The 16195-nt window shown below is 40.7% G+C and overlaps 1 protein-coding gene across 2 annotated transcripts; it reads left to right on the top strand.

Annotated features, from left to right (window-relative positions):
- The first annotated feature begins 1543 nt into the window (after positions 1 to 1543).
- Positions 1544 to 13869, top strand: pik3c3 (phosphatidylinositol 3-kinase, catalytic subunit type 3). Of its 2 annotated transcripts, none has more exons than XM_041964716.1 (25): positions 1544 to 1913; positions 3345 to 3533; positions 4367 to 4510; positions 4738 to 4867; positions 6072 to 6158; positions 6980 to 7075; positions 7220 to 7291; positions 7377 to 7481; positions 8113 to 8205; positions 8345 to 8530; positions 8856 to 8986; positions 9382 to 9463; positions 9589 to 9653; positions 9739 to 9844; positions 10360 to 10476; positions 10706 to 10837; positions 11036 to 11164; positions 11484 to 11553; positions 11699 to 11763; positions 11856 to 11940; positions 12036 to 12110; positions 12195 to 12363; positions 12564 to 12654; positions 12870 to 12995; positions 13594 to 13869. In XM_041964716.1, the coding sequence occupies exons 1-25, from the start codon at positions 1849 to 1851 to the stop codon at positions 13606 to 13608; spliced, it is 2625 nt and encodes an 874-aa protein (XP_041820650.1). In that variant the 5' UTR covers positions 1544 to 1848; the 3' UTR covers positions 13609 to 13869. The 2 variants fall into 2 exon arrangements, with proteins under 2 accessions (XP_041820650.1, XP_041820649.1); XM_041964715.1 differs by having other exon boundaries at positions 9586 to 9653.
- The last annotated feature ends 2326 nt before the right edge of the window (positions 13870 to 16195 follow it).

Below are 16195 nucleotides of genomic sequence, written 5' to 3'. Positions count from 1 at the left end.
GTAGTCAGAGAGTGTTGATAGTCAGGGGTGCCTCTACATTTATATGACTCACACTTGCCTCTCTCAAGCTGTACATTGTTTCTATGAAGACTTGTTGCAGTTCAAATACTGTTTGCATTAATATGAGCAGTAAGTAAAAATAAATGACAAATGCACCTGACGGTAGAGGTGGTTGAGTATTTCAGAGGTCAGTTTCCTCCTTAAAATGATTTTATTCAGATGCTGTTTCAGAGGATGGAAGATCTTCTAATGTCACATGTTCTTTCATAAGTTCAGCTTGGGTGGTGCTGACCTCTTCCTGTACAAGATGCCGACGATGAGTTCACGCCATGCTGTCGTCAGCATTGATGAAAAGGGAGGACCTCGTCAAAGCAAACGATGAGGATTTTCCTGTCACACGCCCGTTGTCCTTCACGGATATGCACTTAATTGGTGACAAGTGCGTTTTAATTTAACAAAAGTTAAAGGGGCTGTCAACATGTTTCGTGTCTTTACTCAGAGGACTGTTTTGTTGGGACCTCTTAATAATAAATATGTTCCATACGGATAAACTGTACCCTAAGAGGCCAGTAAACTCATGTTGTAAAAATGTATTTTCTTAAGTATAATGTGTTATAATTAGCAAAGAATGCATCGTAAACATATATTGTACAATGCCATTTTCATGAGTATGCCTAATCTATTTCACTTTTACTGAAATGTTGTGCATCAATTTACAGACACTGTTGTATCTTTCATTTCAGTTGCAAGAAGAGTATTATTCCTTTTTTACACCATAGAAATATCTGATTTGTTATTAGTAGCAGAAGTAAATAATAAAGTTAATTCACCAGACTGGAACCATGACATCTAGTACATCATCTTTATCAATGTCTTATGTTGTTTATCCTTAATGTTTACTTTTACAGTGCATAACACATTTAAACAACTGCATGTTAGTTTTCCTCACAAGAATGATAACTAACATAATGAGAAACATTGATACAATATTAAACAAGTAAGAAATGTCTTTGAAATATCTTTTTTTATTCAGTTATTTAGGCATATAAATATTTGGACAAAAGGAATATGAATATATAAAAGTAATTGTTAATAAAATGTAACACAGACTGACCATTTTAACTTGATAATCTGGGGAAATTAAACAACAGTTCATTATTATTTTTTGTGTCATGCACAGTTTACTTTCAAAAGTAAATAAAAGAGCTCCAGAAATGGCAATTTTTATTTTTAATTTTAATGGCTTGAAAAAATTTTAAAACTCACTTACCACACAGATTTTATTCCTATAAGTACAAAACAAAGGATTATAGTACATTATTTTCATACATAATTATATTTCTAATTGCCAAAGTAATGGTTTGTCAACATGACACTTTTGGGTGGTCTGTCCCTTTAATAGGCTTGCTTTAAACGCCGCCTCTTTTCTACTTCCTCCTTGGTTTCATCAGACTCGACAAATCAATACACAATAGAATGATTTCTCTCTCAGTTTCGTCGGTCCAACTGCATCGAGAATCGACTTCTTTAGCCTGGCTGCCGATTTTGGCTGATGCTGTGTTGTGTAGCTATCAAAAACATCAAATCATGCCCGGTGAGACAGCCGTTAAAATAATGTCTTTACCGTGAATACAGGCGCTTAAAGTTGTCTTTTTTAACGGGTGTACAGACTGAAAACGCAGTTGACCGAGTGAGCAGGAGTTTGAACAGGCTTCTGAGGAGTGTTGTTGTGCTGAGCCGAGGCCTTGTCGCAAACCCCACCGCTCGCAAAGTCTCATATAACCGTCCGGGATTTCATGTTGAAGTCGTCAGGTTTTTGGCTAGAATTTAGTGTTTTCCCGTCGGAAGATGGAAACTGATAAATTCAACTATGTTTACAGCTGTGACTTAGACATCAACGTCCAACTTAAGATGTAAGTTTTGCACTTAATGCGTCGCTTTTGGTCAAGTGGTGTAACTAATCTATCTTGTGACTGGACAGGATGCTTGCTATGTTTGCTTTGTTCGTGTGTGGTCTACACGTCTCTCGTTTGCATATGTTTTTCTGACTTTAAGCTTTAAACTGTGTCACAACTGACAGTTTATCACATTTTAATCAGATAGTCAACGCTGAATGTCACTTGTCGTCATTGCAAATCCCAGAGTGATGTGTTTATTTTGACCTTGTACTGAAACAACTGTCAATTAATCCATTAGTCCAAGGACAGAAAATTACAGCAACTATTTTTGATTGTTGATTGGTTAACTCATCAATGTGTATTTCTAAAATCCTATTTTTATTTCATAACTTGTTATACAACCCTGATTCTAAAACAGTTGGGACGCTATGTAAAACATGAATATTACAATGTGATAGTTTGCTCATGCTTTCTGACATATACTCAACTGAAAACAGTACAAAGATGATATATTAAATGTTTCACCTCATCAGCTTCATTGATTTTTGTAAATATCTGTTTATTCTGAATTTGATGCAGCAACATGTTTCAACCAAGTTGGGACAGGAGCAACAAAAGTATGGGAAAGTTGTGGAATGATCCAAAAACACCTGTTTGGAATGTTCCAGCACTGTTGGGACAATAACGTTACTGAATCCAATAGTTTGAAAGATCAGATTTCATCCTCACCTCAGTTTGTTGTAAGACGTTTACTTTCTTCTTCGTGACTCAGGGGGTATGTTGTTGGTCAGGACGCCTGATCTGAAAGCACAGTTGTCTCCTCACTAAAACCATGTGCACAGCTCATGAGTCTAATTATTGCATTATAATGGTCTAATTAACTAAACAGCTGTGATCTATTTCCAGCTTTTCTCCAGTGCCTCATTTGATCATAGCAAATGTCAGTTTTAAAGAAATACATATTAATCATCTTTATTCATGCAGTCAGTCTCATTATAGTGTTCACACTACATGAAAGGAAAAGAAGAGTGTAGACTCTCATGTAGATTAAAGAACCTATGGAAATCTGTTGATACTTATTTGCTGATACATGTTCATGTTATTATTTGTCCTTATATTCCTTTTATGTGTTACATATTAGAGGATGAAACGCTTAAGACAAACAAAAAAATCCCAGTACATGTGATGCAAACTGAATTTGTTATAATAGCCTTTTTCTCTGCCATCAGTCTCTAATATCTACACCCTTCTATGAATTAAATCCCAGTATGTGAAACTGAAGTTCAAGAAAATACTCCAAAAAGCACAAACCTGTCAAGAACAGTCCCCAAATGTTGGATTATTTGTGAGAGGACAAATTGGTGCACCCTTAATAACATCAGCAAACAACATACTTGTTTTATCCCTTTTTCACCACCCTCTCTTGCCTCCTCTCTCTTTTTCCAGAGGCAGTTTAGAGGGAAAGCGAGAGCAGAAGAGCTACAAAGCCCTGCTCGAAGACCCGATGCTGCGGTTCTCTGGCCTCTACCAGGAGAACTGCTCGGACCTCTATGTCACCTGTCAGGTGTTTGCTGAAGGAAAGCCGCTCGCCCTTCCTGTTCGCACCTCATACAAAGCGTTCAGCACACGCTGGAAGTGAGTATTAACTATTAGTATTAGTCTTTTTCTGTGTGTTTTCTCTCCTAACCACCACTGAATAAAAGGACATCTGCAATTATAATTCATTTATCATCACAGTTGTGTATTCACATAAGTTTTTTGTTTTTCAAGTTTTAGTTTCTATTATTTAGTCTCAACTTAGTTGCATAAATGCAGCAAAATGGAGCTTTGCAGTGTATATCAGTCCCTTTGTCTTCATCATTTTTCAGTCACTACTATTTATGACATTAAAGAAAGCAGATAACCACCCCTCCATACATTAAATTAAAGCTTTTTCTTTTATTAGAACATTTTCAACACCAAAAATTAATCTTCCTCTCAATATGCAAAGATGCAAAACTCCCTCCAATAGTAGCATATCATTTTTCTTTTTGCTAGATAGATAATTTATTGTATTATTAGAGGAAATTTGTTTCCACAGCCTGTACACACACACAAACACAAAAACATACTTACAAGGAACACAATACAGTCTCAAGAACATGACTCCATTTGAGTGTTATTTCTACAGTTCGTTGAGGGCTCAAAGCTTTTACTGTAGCTTGCTTTCATACAGATGAGAGATCGGTATCTGCAGCTGGAGGGGCGTAAAGTGAAGCATGAGTTCAGGGGGTGGCTGAGATGTTCTGTGGCGTGTGCTCTGTATTTAATAGCAGTGTCAGTGAGGTCTAGGAGTTTGGGACTAGAGTGACCAAAGATTTCAGAGGCACTGTGTGTGATTTTTAGGCATTAGTTCCTGCTGGTGACATTTAGCTCCTTCTTACACTCTATCCTGTACTCTCTGCGATCTCTCCTGCTGTCCTGTGCAGCTGGAACGAGTGGCTGCGGCTGCCAGTCAAGTACCCAGACCTTCCCCAAAGTGCCCAGGTGGCTCTCACAGTGTGGGACATTTATGGGCCCGGCAGAGCAGTCCCCGTTGGGGGAACCACTGTCACCCTGTTTGGCAAATACGGGTGAGTCTAAAGTCTCATTATTAATTATGGTTTGTTACAGCTGCAATAAAGCAATGTAATTATTTAAATGCATTTAAAAAGTGCATTAAGTTTACACTTTAAACAAACAATTATCCTTTGTGTTGAGGTAGTTACAACAAACACATCATGAAGGCTACGAGAACACACAAAATCAAGAAAAAGACCCTGGGTGTAACTTTGAAAAACCTATTTGTGTCATCTTCTAGTATGTTTCGGCAAGGGATGCACGACTTGAAGGTTTGGCCGGGTGTGGAGGGAGATGGCGGGGAGCCCACTACCACACCAGGACGCACCAGCAGCAGTCTGACAGAGGACCAGATGGGCAGGCTCGCCAAGGTACAGTACTGTAGGTGTGAGGACTGGAGAGATGGCCAGTTATATTGGTGTAGGCCAGGGGAAGGACAGGGTAGGAGTGAGGAGAAGCAGAGAAGAAAGGATGGGGGAAAGAGATGAGATGGTGATAAAGAGACATTGTGCGTGCATTGGAAACGGGGTGAAACCCTCCAATACGTTTCTAAACCATCATCTGTTCCAGGGTCCTGACCTGGAGGTACTCAGTGATGTGAGTACAAGTGGAGGGGTTAGTGTTGGCAATGTAGAAAGTGGGGGTGTGTGTTTTTGTACTATATGTGTGTGAAGAAGGCCTCGGTCGAAACGTATTTGTTAATGAATTTCAGTATCTTCTTCTCTCAGGAGAACAATTCAGACTGTGTCAGGGAATTTCACTTTAAATAAACGTCCTTTATGAAATCCCTGAACATTTTGCATTGCTCTATGTGGGAAAGTTGTACAAAGCCATTCAGTGCATTTACAAATACATTTTGACCCAGGTTTTAGTGTGAACACCTGTCTGTCAAGGTCTACGGCTGTGTTCTTGAAAGCATCACACACTTTGTTTTTTAAGTTTTCTGCTGTTGCTGTATGTCAGTGTATTTTGTGTAAGTGTGTGTGTGCATGTTTTTCTTGTTTATGTGGATCTAGTTTACACAAGAAAATTATGTTTGCCAACTTGTTGCAGCTTTTTGGAAGGGAGTTCATTTCATTTCAGCATCATCTGATTGGATTGTTTTTTTTAATCATTTAATTCCTAAAACAAACTCATCAATTCCATAATTTTTTTTGGTTTTTGTTTTTCATCCTGAGCGCAGCTGACTTAATCGTATCTGAAGTTTTTTTTCTAGGCTGCTACCAGTTCATATATTGTTTTAAAGAGTGAGTACTAATTCTATCCAGCTGAGTTGTGGGCTTCCTGGTTATGGCCAAATGTGTGCTTACATTCCTGACACCCACACTGACCGATGAGTGGATTGGCTGCTGAGTGTGTGACTGGAGATGCTGGATTGGCTGCTGGCACTGGATTTGTGCATGATTGGTCGAGCTGTTTGCACATCAGCCACCATGCTGTGACCGGTTCTGCTGCAACAGAACCTCAACCTTTTTTTTTTTTTTAAGTGTGTGTTTTTTGGTAAACCTTGTTCTTTTTCTTGTTTCCCTCCACTCTTTCTTCCTCCCATCTTCCTCCCATTCTCTCTCCCTCCAGCTGACAAAGGCCCATCGACAGGGCCACATGGTGAAGGTCGACTGGCTGGACCGTCTGACTTTCAGAGAAATCGAAATGATCAATGAGGTGAGTTTGTTTAGCATTTTTTGCTCCTCATGATCTCCAGAGGATAAATCCTGCTAATGTTGTTGAGCCTCTGACTTTCCCTTTGGTACCAACATGAGGTTGACATTTGAGTGAAATTTCTTGAGCAACTATTGCCAACTAATGGATTAAAAAAAAAAACTGGTACCAACATTCATATTCCCTTCAAATTAACTCCTAGCAACTTTGATAAACCCTTAACTTTTAATCTGGCGCCATATCAGTTCAAAATTTTAATTTGTCTTAACACGTTGGTTTATGACCAAATACCAGCCTTGGCTGTATTTTGTGTTAAGTGCTAATAAGCAAATTAGCTAACATGCTAAACTATGATGGTTAACATTATACCTGCCAATTATCAGATGTTGGCATTGTCTGTGTGAGCATGTTAGCATGCTGACATTGGCATTCAGACAGACACAGTTTAGACTAGCTAATTAACATAGTGGAGCTTTTGGCAGCTAAAAAGCCAGATATTTCCCTGAGGACTTGGTAAAGATCAAAAACAAGAGTTAAAAGAGTGTGAATACTGCAGTTACATTATACTGGAGGCCACGAATACAACTTCAAATGAATGATAATGGTAGTCCATAACTGTTGGATGTGTAAATAAGCAGCCGTTTGCTAAGTTCATCGTGTTAACTTAAAAGGTGACTTGTTTTCGCTGCCCCCATGTGGCCAAAAAAAATGACTTCTTGCAGGTTTAACTGTTCACACGTCATCTGCACATTTTTACAATCCTCTTTTGCTTTTTGTTTTTTTTGAGTTCACTTTAAAAGTTTTCTTAATGTATGTCCCTGCAGAGTGAGAAACGCAGCTCTAACTTCATGTACCTTATGGTGGAGTTTCCTCGTGTCAAAACAAATGACAAGGAGTACAGCATTGTCTATTATGAAAAGGTATTTTCATATTTACCATAACTACCGGTAGGTGCATTTCAGCGTGTAATCTTCATATAAAGCAGGCAGCTGTCTGTATTGTAACATTGAAAAGTTGCCAGCTGATTGTTGTATTTCACTGTATTGGTGTATGTCTCCACCCAGGATGGAGATGACGCATCACCTGTCCTTACCAGCTGTGACATTGTTAAAGTTCCTGATCCGCAGATGGGGATGGTGAGATGACAGGCACATGGACATAAACACACTTATACTGTAGAGAAAGGTTTGCAGCATTTTCCATTTCATGGTCTGTTTACAGGAGAACCTGGTCGAGAGCAAGCATCACAAACTGGCTCGTAGCCTCCGCAGTGGACCCTCCGATCACGACCTGAAGCCCAACGCTGCCACACGAGACCAGCTTAATGTAAGTAGCTCACCACTAGATGCCACTAAATCCTACACACTGGTCCTTTAAGAAGAGTAAAAACAACATAAATAGAACTGAATAAAAATTGCACAGACGCAATCATAAGATGGTTTTAAAGGTGTCAGCAGATCCAACATTTCAGTTGGCATTACATTTGTGTGCTCATTGGGGATTTCACAATGCCTTGAATGTATCTCAGCTCAGTAACAGAACCAGATATATATACTCCAGGATAATTTCTCTGGATGTTCCACTCAAGTGAAGCTCTTTGATTTTCAAGAGCAAAGAAGGCTTTCAAGACATTTTTCCTTGCAGATAAAGCTGTTATTTATTGTAGTACACACAGAGTTTGTCTCTGCTTTCCTTTTCCATGCAAGACAAAGTGCCTCGATAGCCTTTATGTTTAATATTATCCTAGATGATAGATGGTCCCAGATGTCACATTTTGATAACCATGTCGCACACTTCATATATTTGGTCTGCCTTTTATACCTGAATATCAAAGCACATTTTCTATATAGCACCACTCCTTTATTATGCACCAGTTTGTCATTACCATGCCTGCGTTTGTTTTAAGTTTAAATCAGTGAAATTGACTTGATATCTGTGTGTCTGTATGCACCAACAGATCATTGTGAGCTACCCTCCAACCAAGCAGCTGAGCTCTGAAGAACAGGACCTGGTGTGGAAGTTCAGATACTACCTCACCACACAGGAGAAGGTGGGTGTGTTTGTTATGTTACGCTCTACCCAAGGCTACTCAGGCTTCTATCTGAACCCTCAAAGATTCAAACGGTTTACACTGTGTTCACTGCTTCCTCCTCCTCCTCCTCCTCCTCCTCCTCCTCCTCTCACTGCAGGCCCTGACGAAGTTCCTTAAGTGTGTGAACTGGGATCTGCCCCAGGAAGCCAAGCAGGCTCTGGAGCTGCTGGGGAAGTGGAGGCCGATGGATGTGGAGGACTCCCTGGAGCTGCTGTCCTCCCAGTTCACGAACCCCACGGTCAGACGCTACGCTGTGGCACGCCTGCAGCAAGCAGATGATGAGGTAGGTGTAGGAGGATGGAGGGGGGTCAGGAGGAGTACATACTTGTGTGGGAGGAGGATGATGACTCTGTATTGATAGAACTTGTAGAAAAGTTGTTAGTCTCCTGTTTCAACATTCATTGAACTCCTTTAACAATAATAATATACTTAATACAACATTTTAAGAGAATACGTTTTAAATGAATTAATGACCCTTTGACAGAAAAGCTGATGAAGGTATTTAATGATAAACCTGAGCTTTAAATCCAAAATATGAAGCGCTTTGCAATGAAACATTTGTTATATCATCAGCATAATAATTCCCACCTCCTCCTCTCTCTCCCCAGGACCTGCTGATGTATCTCCTCCAGCTGGTCCAGGCGCTCAAGTATGAGAACTTCAGTGATATTCAGGGAGGCCTGGAGCCAGGCAGCAAGAGAGACAGCCAGGGGCTTTCAGATGACTCCACACTGGACAGGTCAGTGCTTGGATGAGAAGTCAGAGCAGCTCCTCTGGCTGTGGATCGTAAATAACTCAACACTGCTAGCAGCTTTGACAGAAGCGAGGCACATGTGGAGGCTCTCTTGTGGTCAGTTGATGAGTTGTCACTAGATCTAAATTTATCTCAGAAATTGGGAGAGTCCTTGCTGCTTTGTGGAATTTGATTATTTTTCTTTCAGAAGCTGTAATGACCTCTTAGGGTGTCATGATTTTACTGGCGTACCTCTGCACGAGTGCAGCCAGAATGTCGAGCTGTCAGCTGGAGGCAGAGCACTGACTAAACCTTACTGAACTTTAAGTTCATCTACTGTCTGTTTGTAATTGCCATGTTCTCTGACTGTTAATTTTTTGACTCTTTTACTCTCTCTGTAGTTCTCAGATCCTGTCCGGCACATCTGGACCTTCCACTGCTGCACAGAAAGGCAAGGAAGGAGCCGACAGCGAGAATCTGGAGGTACGAAATGCAAAATGTCAAATGTATTCCTGTTCCACAGAAGACGCAAGTCTAAAGAGCAGTAAGAAACACCATCCTCATGTTTTATCCTCTCACTGACACGTCATTGTGTCTGTTTGCAGCAGGACTTGTGCACATTTCTCATCTCCCGTGCTTGCAAGAACTCCACACTTGCCAACTATTTGTATTGGTGAGTACGAGCCAAAGCAGCTTAGCTTCTGAGAACGTCGTTGTGTTGATGCGTCCGTCATCTGTCGTCTGTGTGTCTTCATCAGGTATGTGATTGTGGAGTGTGAGGATCAGGACACCCAGCAGAGAGACCCTAAGACCCACGAGATGTACCTGAACGTCATGAGGAGGTTCAGTCAGGCTTTACTCAAGGTCAGGACTCACTTCTAAACGTTGTGCTGTACAGACATTTGGAAAGGAAAAAGTTGTTGATGTTTTTTGATCAGTCTTTCAATGCAACAAGTATGATATATGTGTTTTTTAAGTACACTGCCATAGTCTCTACCCTCTTGTTCGACTACAAATCTGTGAATGGATTCGCACCAAAATTAAAACATTTTGGGTACATTTGTTTGAAATATGCAACATAAAGAAATTCAATCAGCCAGGGCCAGGCTAGCTGTTTCCCCCCGTTTCCAGTCTTTGTGCTAAGCTAAGCTAACCGCCTGCTGGCTATAGCTTCATGTACCACACAGACATGAGAGTGGTGTCGATCCTCTCATCTAACTCACCACCAGAAAGCTAACGTGCACAAATCCCCAAGTGTCTTTTTTCCCCTCTGATACACATCTGCATTACAGTAGCACTGTCTGTAATGGTTCTGCAGCAAACTGAACCACTCTTTGTTCCCCTCCCTTTTTAATGCACACACTTCCTCTTCCCTCCAGGGTGATAAGAGTGTGAGGGTGATGCGGTCGCTGTTGGCCGCCCAGCAGACGTTTGTAGACAGACTGGTGCAGCTGATGAAAGCTGTGCAAAGGGAGAGTGGGAACCGGAAGAAGAAGGTAACAACAGAATACCTGCACATGCAAAAACAGTATTTTCTCTTTGACTTGTTTAGATTATGAAGTTTGTGTTTCGGAATTTTATTGTGCACATAATTCATATACATGCTTTCATTATAGGCTTTTTTGCATTTGATTCTGGTGGTTGATGTTTAACTGGAACAGCACATGAACACACAGATTCTGCAGAGTTGTGTTAACAGCAGCCTTCCTCCTTGTGCGTCTGCAGACGGAGCGGCTGCAGGCTCTGCTGGCCGACAACGAGAAGGTCAACCTTTCAGAGATAGAGCCGATTCCTCTTCCTCTGGAGCCTCAGATCAGGATCAGAGGCATTGTCCCTGAGACAGCCACGCTCTTCAAGGTATAGAAAACATTCACTCTTATAAACCACTTTCTCATCTTATCTGCACCTAAATACAAAGACAAGCATGATATTCAAGTCACTAGATAAAAAATTTCTTTTTAGAATTTTTTTTATGATTCACTTTGCTTTGTCTCGACTGAAACCAGTAAACACGTGACCCGTTGTTCACGCATATCTTCCCTCTGTGTGTGCCAGAGTGCTCTGATGCCAGCCAAGCTGATCTTCAAGGCTGAGGACGGAGCCATGTACCCCGTCATCTTCAAACATGGAGACGACCTGAGACAGGATCAGCTCATCCTTCAGATCATCTCGCTCATGGACAAAGTGAGAGCACTCTTCTGTTAGCTGCTTTATTAATGGGAAACTCATGGATTTAATGGTGTATTTTTAGTTTAATCTGATTAGACTACCAGGCACCATCTTTGGGTTTTCTTTCGACTATAAACATCTTGTCAGCTGACAGAAGGGTTGCTGATCATAATAATGTTGCTGATTATGTAGCTACAGTGCTGTGATCTTTGGATCCAAGAGTTGCTTATCTGGCTTTATAATATTGAAGGTCATTATTTCTTGAAGAATAATGTTGTTTTAAAAAAAGTTGTTTTTAATTGAACCTCTTGTGTTTTGTTTCTTTGGCGTGTAGCTATTGAGGAAAGAGAATTTGGACCTGAAGTTGACACCTTATAAAGTATTGGCCACCAGCACCAAGCACGGTAGGAAGTCATCACCACGCAACACTGTTAGCTAGAAAATGGGCTGCTGTTGAAATGGACAAAATGTTGTTTAAAATTGTATAAAATGGGTTTCTTACTGCAGGATCTTCCAATCTACGCAGAAATAATTCTGTTCTTGTTTCAGGTTTTATGCAGTTTGTTCAGTCTGTTCCTGTTGCTGAAGTCCTGGCTACTGAAGGCAACATCCAGGTGAGCAGAAACAATCAGGACTCTGCTTATATGTAGTTCTAGCTGACACACAGCGTAACCTTCCCTTTAAATCACGTCATGTATTTTAACAGAGCTTCTTCAGGAAGCATGCGCCGAGTGAAAAAGGGCCCTACGGCATCAGCTCGGAGGTGATGGACACCTACGTCAAGAGCTGCGGTGAGTCCGTTTCTGTTGCTGTGTTCTACCTGTTGGATGCAGTAGGTGATCCCAGCAGTCTCATTAATGTTGTCTGTCTCCCTGTGTCCTTCCAGCTGGTTACTGTGTCATCACATACATCCTTGGAGTTGGAGACAGACACTTGGACAATCTGCTACTGACAAAGACCGGTGAGGCAGACGTGTTCTCTCAGATGCCGCTTACTTAACATGCTACATGATGGAACAGTTCCAGAATATTATCTCTTCCTCCAGGGAAGCTGTTCCACATCGACTTCGGCTACATCCTGGGTCGGGACCCCAAACCGCTGCCTCCGCCCATGAAGCTGAGCAAAGAGATGGTGGAGGGGATGGGGGGCATGCAGAGCGAGCAGTACCAGGAGTTCAGGAAGCAGTGCTACACCGCCTTCCTGCACCTCAGGAGGTAAGAGGGGACACACAAATACACAAGTGAACTAAAGACATCAGCAGAAAACCTCCAACTCCAAATAAAAGCCTCTTCTGAAGCATCTCCTACAAAACTTATTCTTCTCTGTAAGGAGGAAACATTAAGATTAAAGCCACAGTACACTCCCACACATTCACTGTTGAGGTAAAATATCCTTCCTCCCTTCATTTCTTCAGATACTCCAACCTGATCCTGAATCTGTTCTCTCTCATGGTGGATGCCAACATTCCTGACATCGCCCTGGAGCCTGATAAGACGGTTAAGAAGGTACGTTTGTTGTTACCGGAAAGCAACTCCATTTTAACAAATACAACAAATATTTTTGTTGGCAGAGTTTAGATATCACACCAGATTGAGGGGGTTTCATTTATCAGGGCACTTTAGATAAGGACGTAATAACACCGGAATATCTTGAATAATGTTAAAATAATTGCCTCTGATTGGGTGTATGAGTGTTGTTATTGAGTGTTTTTTGCTTCCAGGTGCAGGACAAGTTCAGATTGGATCTGTCAGACGAGGAGGCGGTCCATTACATGCAGAGTCTGATCGATGAGAGCGTTGGTGCTCTGTTTGCTGCTGTGGTCGAGCAGATACACAAGTTTGCTCAGGTACGTGTACTCAGGATGTTTCTGAATTTGCAGACATTCATCCAGGAAACCACAGCATATTGATCGTACAGGCTTGTCTGCATAATTTAGTTTCCATTTACTTTGAATTGTGTACACTTACATCACTGCTGCTCATTTCACACACACACACACCAGTCTTATGGTGAACAATAAGACTGGAAAGAAAAACAGAGTTTTCTTGTTTTTCCCCAGTAACTCTTGCTTGATTTCTGTGTGAAATATATGATTTGTTTTATATCTTCAGTCCTCTAACAATCATACAAATAAGTCAATATGAGAAAATCGTGTATCATATTGTTGCATATTGTTCTTTTTTTTGGTTTGAAGTTTCACATTTCTTTGATGGATTATGTCTAAAGCAGGTTTCTTCAACAGTTGATTTTTAACTCTGCAATACTTTCAGAGCCTTTTAACTATGCAAATTTTACACCATGCTTTGAAAAACACTCATCAGTAATGTTAGAAATAAACAATGTGGAATTACAGGTTAAAGCGTGCAATGTCTGCTCTGACAACATGTTAAAAAAGTTAATTCTTTCTGTTCAAATCTGAGCGCTCTGTCCCTGTTTCTGTCCAGTACTGGCGCAGATGAGCAGATGAGATGAGATGAGACGAGGCTGGACCGGATCGATCGTGTGCAGCGGCTCTGACCTGACTGACACTGCGCGTTTGTGTGTGTGCGTGAGGACGAAAGAAGGAAACTCAATGACACTGTTAAAAAGGCCAAGAATGCACTGCCAACCTTTACTGAAAGATGGCTAAGCAAGGACATGGATGTCTTTGTTTACTTATGTAAATATAATGTATATTAATTGTTAAATGAATGAATGAAATGTATGGCCAAATAAAAGATTGTTGATACAACTGAACTTACTGCCTTTTTTTTTTCTTTTTTTAAGCTCAAGTGTGTTTCTAAAGCAGTGTGTATTTTTCACCACTTCATCCCAAAAAAAGTGCTGCTATGGAGCGTTTATTGCGCGCAACATGTTTCTTAATTGAGCATTGCCGACCATCTGTGGACGGTCATACTGCCGATGCTGGGGGTAGAAACAAGTCAAACCCCTAGAGGGTTGGTGAGTCACCGAGCGAGTGACTAAGCATTTCCTGCCAGACACAGAAAGACATGAAAGTCAAGTCAGTTCATGTAATTTAAACACAAGCTATACATTTTCAGGTCTTTTTTTTTTTCCTGTAAAGTTACCAATTAAGGAAAAAGAAAGTTTGGTTAACAACGGCCACAGCATCTAAAGTGACACCTTTAATACAGTTTTTTAAATTCTGCACCTGCAGAATACAATATTTGTCTTTAAATGGAAGAAGCTTAAACTGGTTTAATATACCTTTAATTAAGCAAAATGACGCCAATTTTCAGGCTAGACAGCAAACTGTAAACCATATAGAAAGACTTGCATAATTCCTTCCTTTTACACCTTTCTACACTGACGAAACCAACAAATAATAAGCAATTAACCCTAAAAAATGCCAATACTCCAGTCTGCCATTGGATAATCTGAACTAAATACTCTGTAAATAAAACTGCAGTAAATAAAAAATATGTTCTTTCATATCTTATCCATGGTAACTAGCTTGTTTAAGAACATGAACTTTAGTTTACAGTCCATAGCTTATATGAATATGAATCTATCCTAGTATTGCTAATACTCGTATTTAAATCAATATAACACATTGATTACAATTACAATTCAAAGGTAGCTAAACCTCTAACTAATAGGAAATACAGTAGTCAAATAATGAGGTAACAGCTAGTGAGATCTGCAAAGCCAGCTACATTTAGCAACAGTTTAACTGCTTTTTTTCTTTCCCTTTCATGAATTGCTGCCTTACTTAATTAAGTGGGTTAACAAACAAAATGACCAGAATGCCAGTTCGTTAAATTTATATTTTTCGTTCACAGAAAATAACTAAACATACTTTAGCTACGGCTAGCTATGCGTATCTCACAAGCTAGCTTTACTTTAGCAGGCTGGTTAGCGGTCTTTCTGGATAGCGATATACAGCAACTACACAGCCAAAGTGCAGATACTTCATTTTCTCAAAAAGCAAAACATTTGTTAGAAAGTCAGATATAGGTTTTAACTCAGTTTTGACCAAATATGTGGTTACTGCTTTGCATTTGTAGCAGCATGGTTTGATAACCTAGATGCACTTGCACCAGTTCTGTAGTGAGATAGTGAGAGTTTTGGTTATGTACATTTATCAGCTGTAACACTATATGCTGGAAGAAACCTCCTCCTTCCTATCCTCAATACAAAAAGTGATTTTTAAAAACACAAATCACAATCTGATAGAAAATCATGCTAGAAATTAAATCAAGAAAAAAAAAAAGGTCAACACAAGACAACACGTGCCAAAGTACACACAAACACACACCAGAGGCTGCTTTCAGAAAAATGACTGCGAACAGCAGAAAAGAAAATGAAAAACATGTGCCACCTCTGGACACTGGAGGGAACAGCAGCTCGACTGTTGTGTAGTCAGGTGCTCATTCGCACAAGCCAGCTTCTTGCTTCATCCCACCACAATGTAAGCACTGTGCTTATTAATAAAAGCCATGTACACAGAGCTTTGGATAGCCCCCCCAGGTCACTGTGGACTCTGGAAAGGGCAGAAAAGGAAACAAACAATGCTGGACGGCCAAACCCCCAAGGCTCCCCAATGATGCGGAAAGAATGCAACACCAGCAAAACAGAAGGCAGAAAAGCGAGATGTCAAGATGTTCCTTGTTTTCAGGCAGGAGGCGGACTGAGGCGTCAGTCACGGGTAAGAGGCAGCGATGGGGCAACTGTGAGTCAGAAACATTTCAGAGCAATGAGGGGTAGAAACAAGTACCCTCTGTTATCACTTTGGGGGAAAAAGCAGCATGGAGGAGCTGTTGGCTGCATGTGGGGGGTCTGACGTTCTCTCAGTTCTTGTTTATGAAGCTCATGGTTTGGACCGAACTGTTGAGTGTCGCTGGACCTCAGCACAACCAGATTTAGATTTTTCACTGAATCTGTGGTACATACACAGAAAAGCAGCTCCTTTTGGACTTGTTAGATAAACTATCTCTGCCTCAGTGGCGATTCTCACTCACCAGTTGATTCTCTGACCCTCTTCATGCAGCACTCTGACTCATATCAGACTCTGACAGGCACTCAGAGCCAGAGAAATGTGCTTAT

Source organism: Chelmon rostratus, chromosome 23 (assembly GCF_017976325.1).
Source record: "Chelmon rostratus isolate fCheRos1 chromosome 23, fCheRos1.pri, whole genome shotgun sequence".
NCBI classification, from domain to species: Eukaryota; Metazoa; Chordata; class Actinopteri; order Chaetodontiformes; family Chaetodontidae; genus Chelmon; species Chelmon rostratus.
The sequence above is the reverse complement of the archived record's forward strand: the minus strand, read 5'-3'. Positions and strand labels throughout refer to the sequence as shown.

Coding starts and splice junctions, on each gene's coding strand:
- pik3c3 (XM_041964715.1), top strand. CDS start 1,849: ATGGAAACTGATAAATTCAACTATGTTTACAGCTGTGACTTAGACATC. Junction 7,292..7,376: donor CTGATCCGCAGATGGGGATG/GTGAGATGACAG, acceptor GTCTGTTTACAG/GAGAACCTGGTCGAGAGCAA. Junction 7,482..8,112: donor CCACACGAGACCAGCTTAAT/GTAAGTAGCTCA, acceptor ATGCACCAACAG/ATCATTGTGAGCTACCCTCC.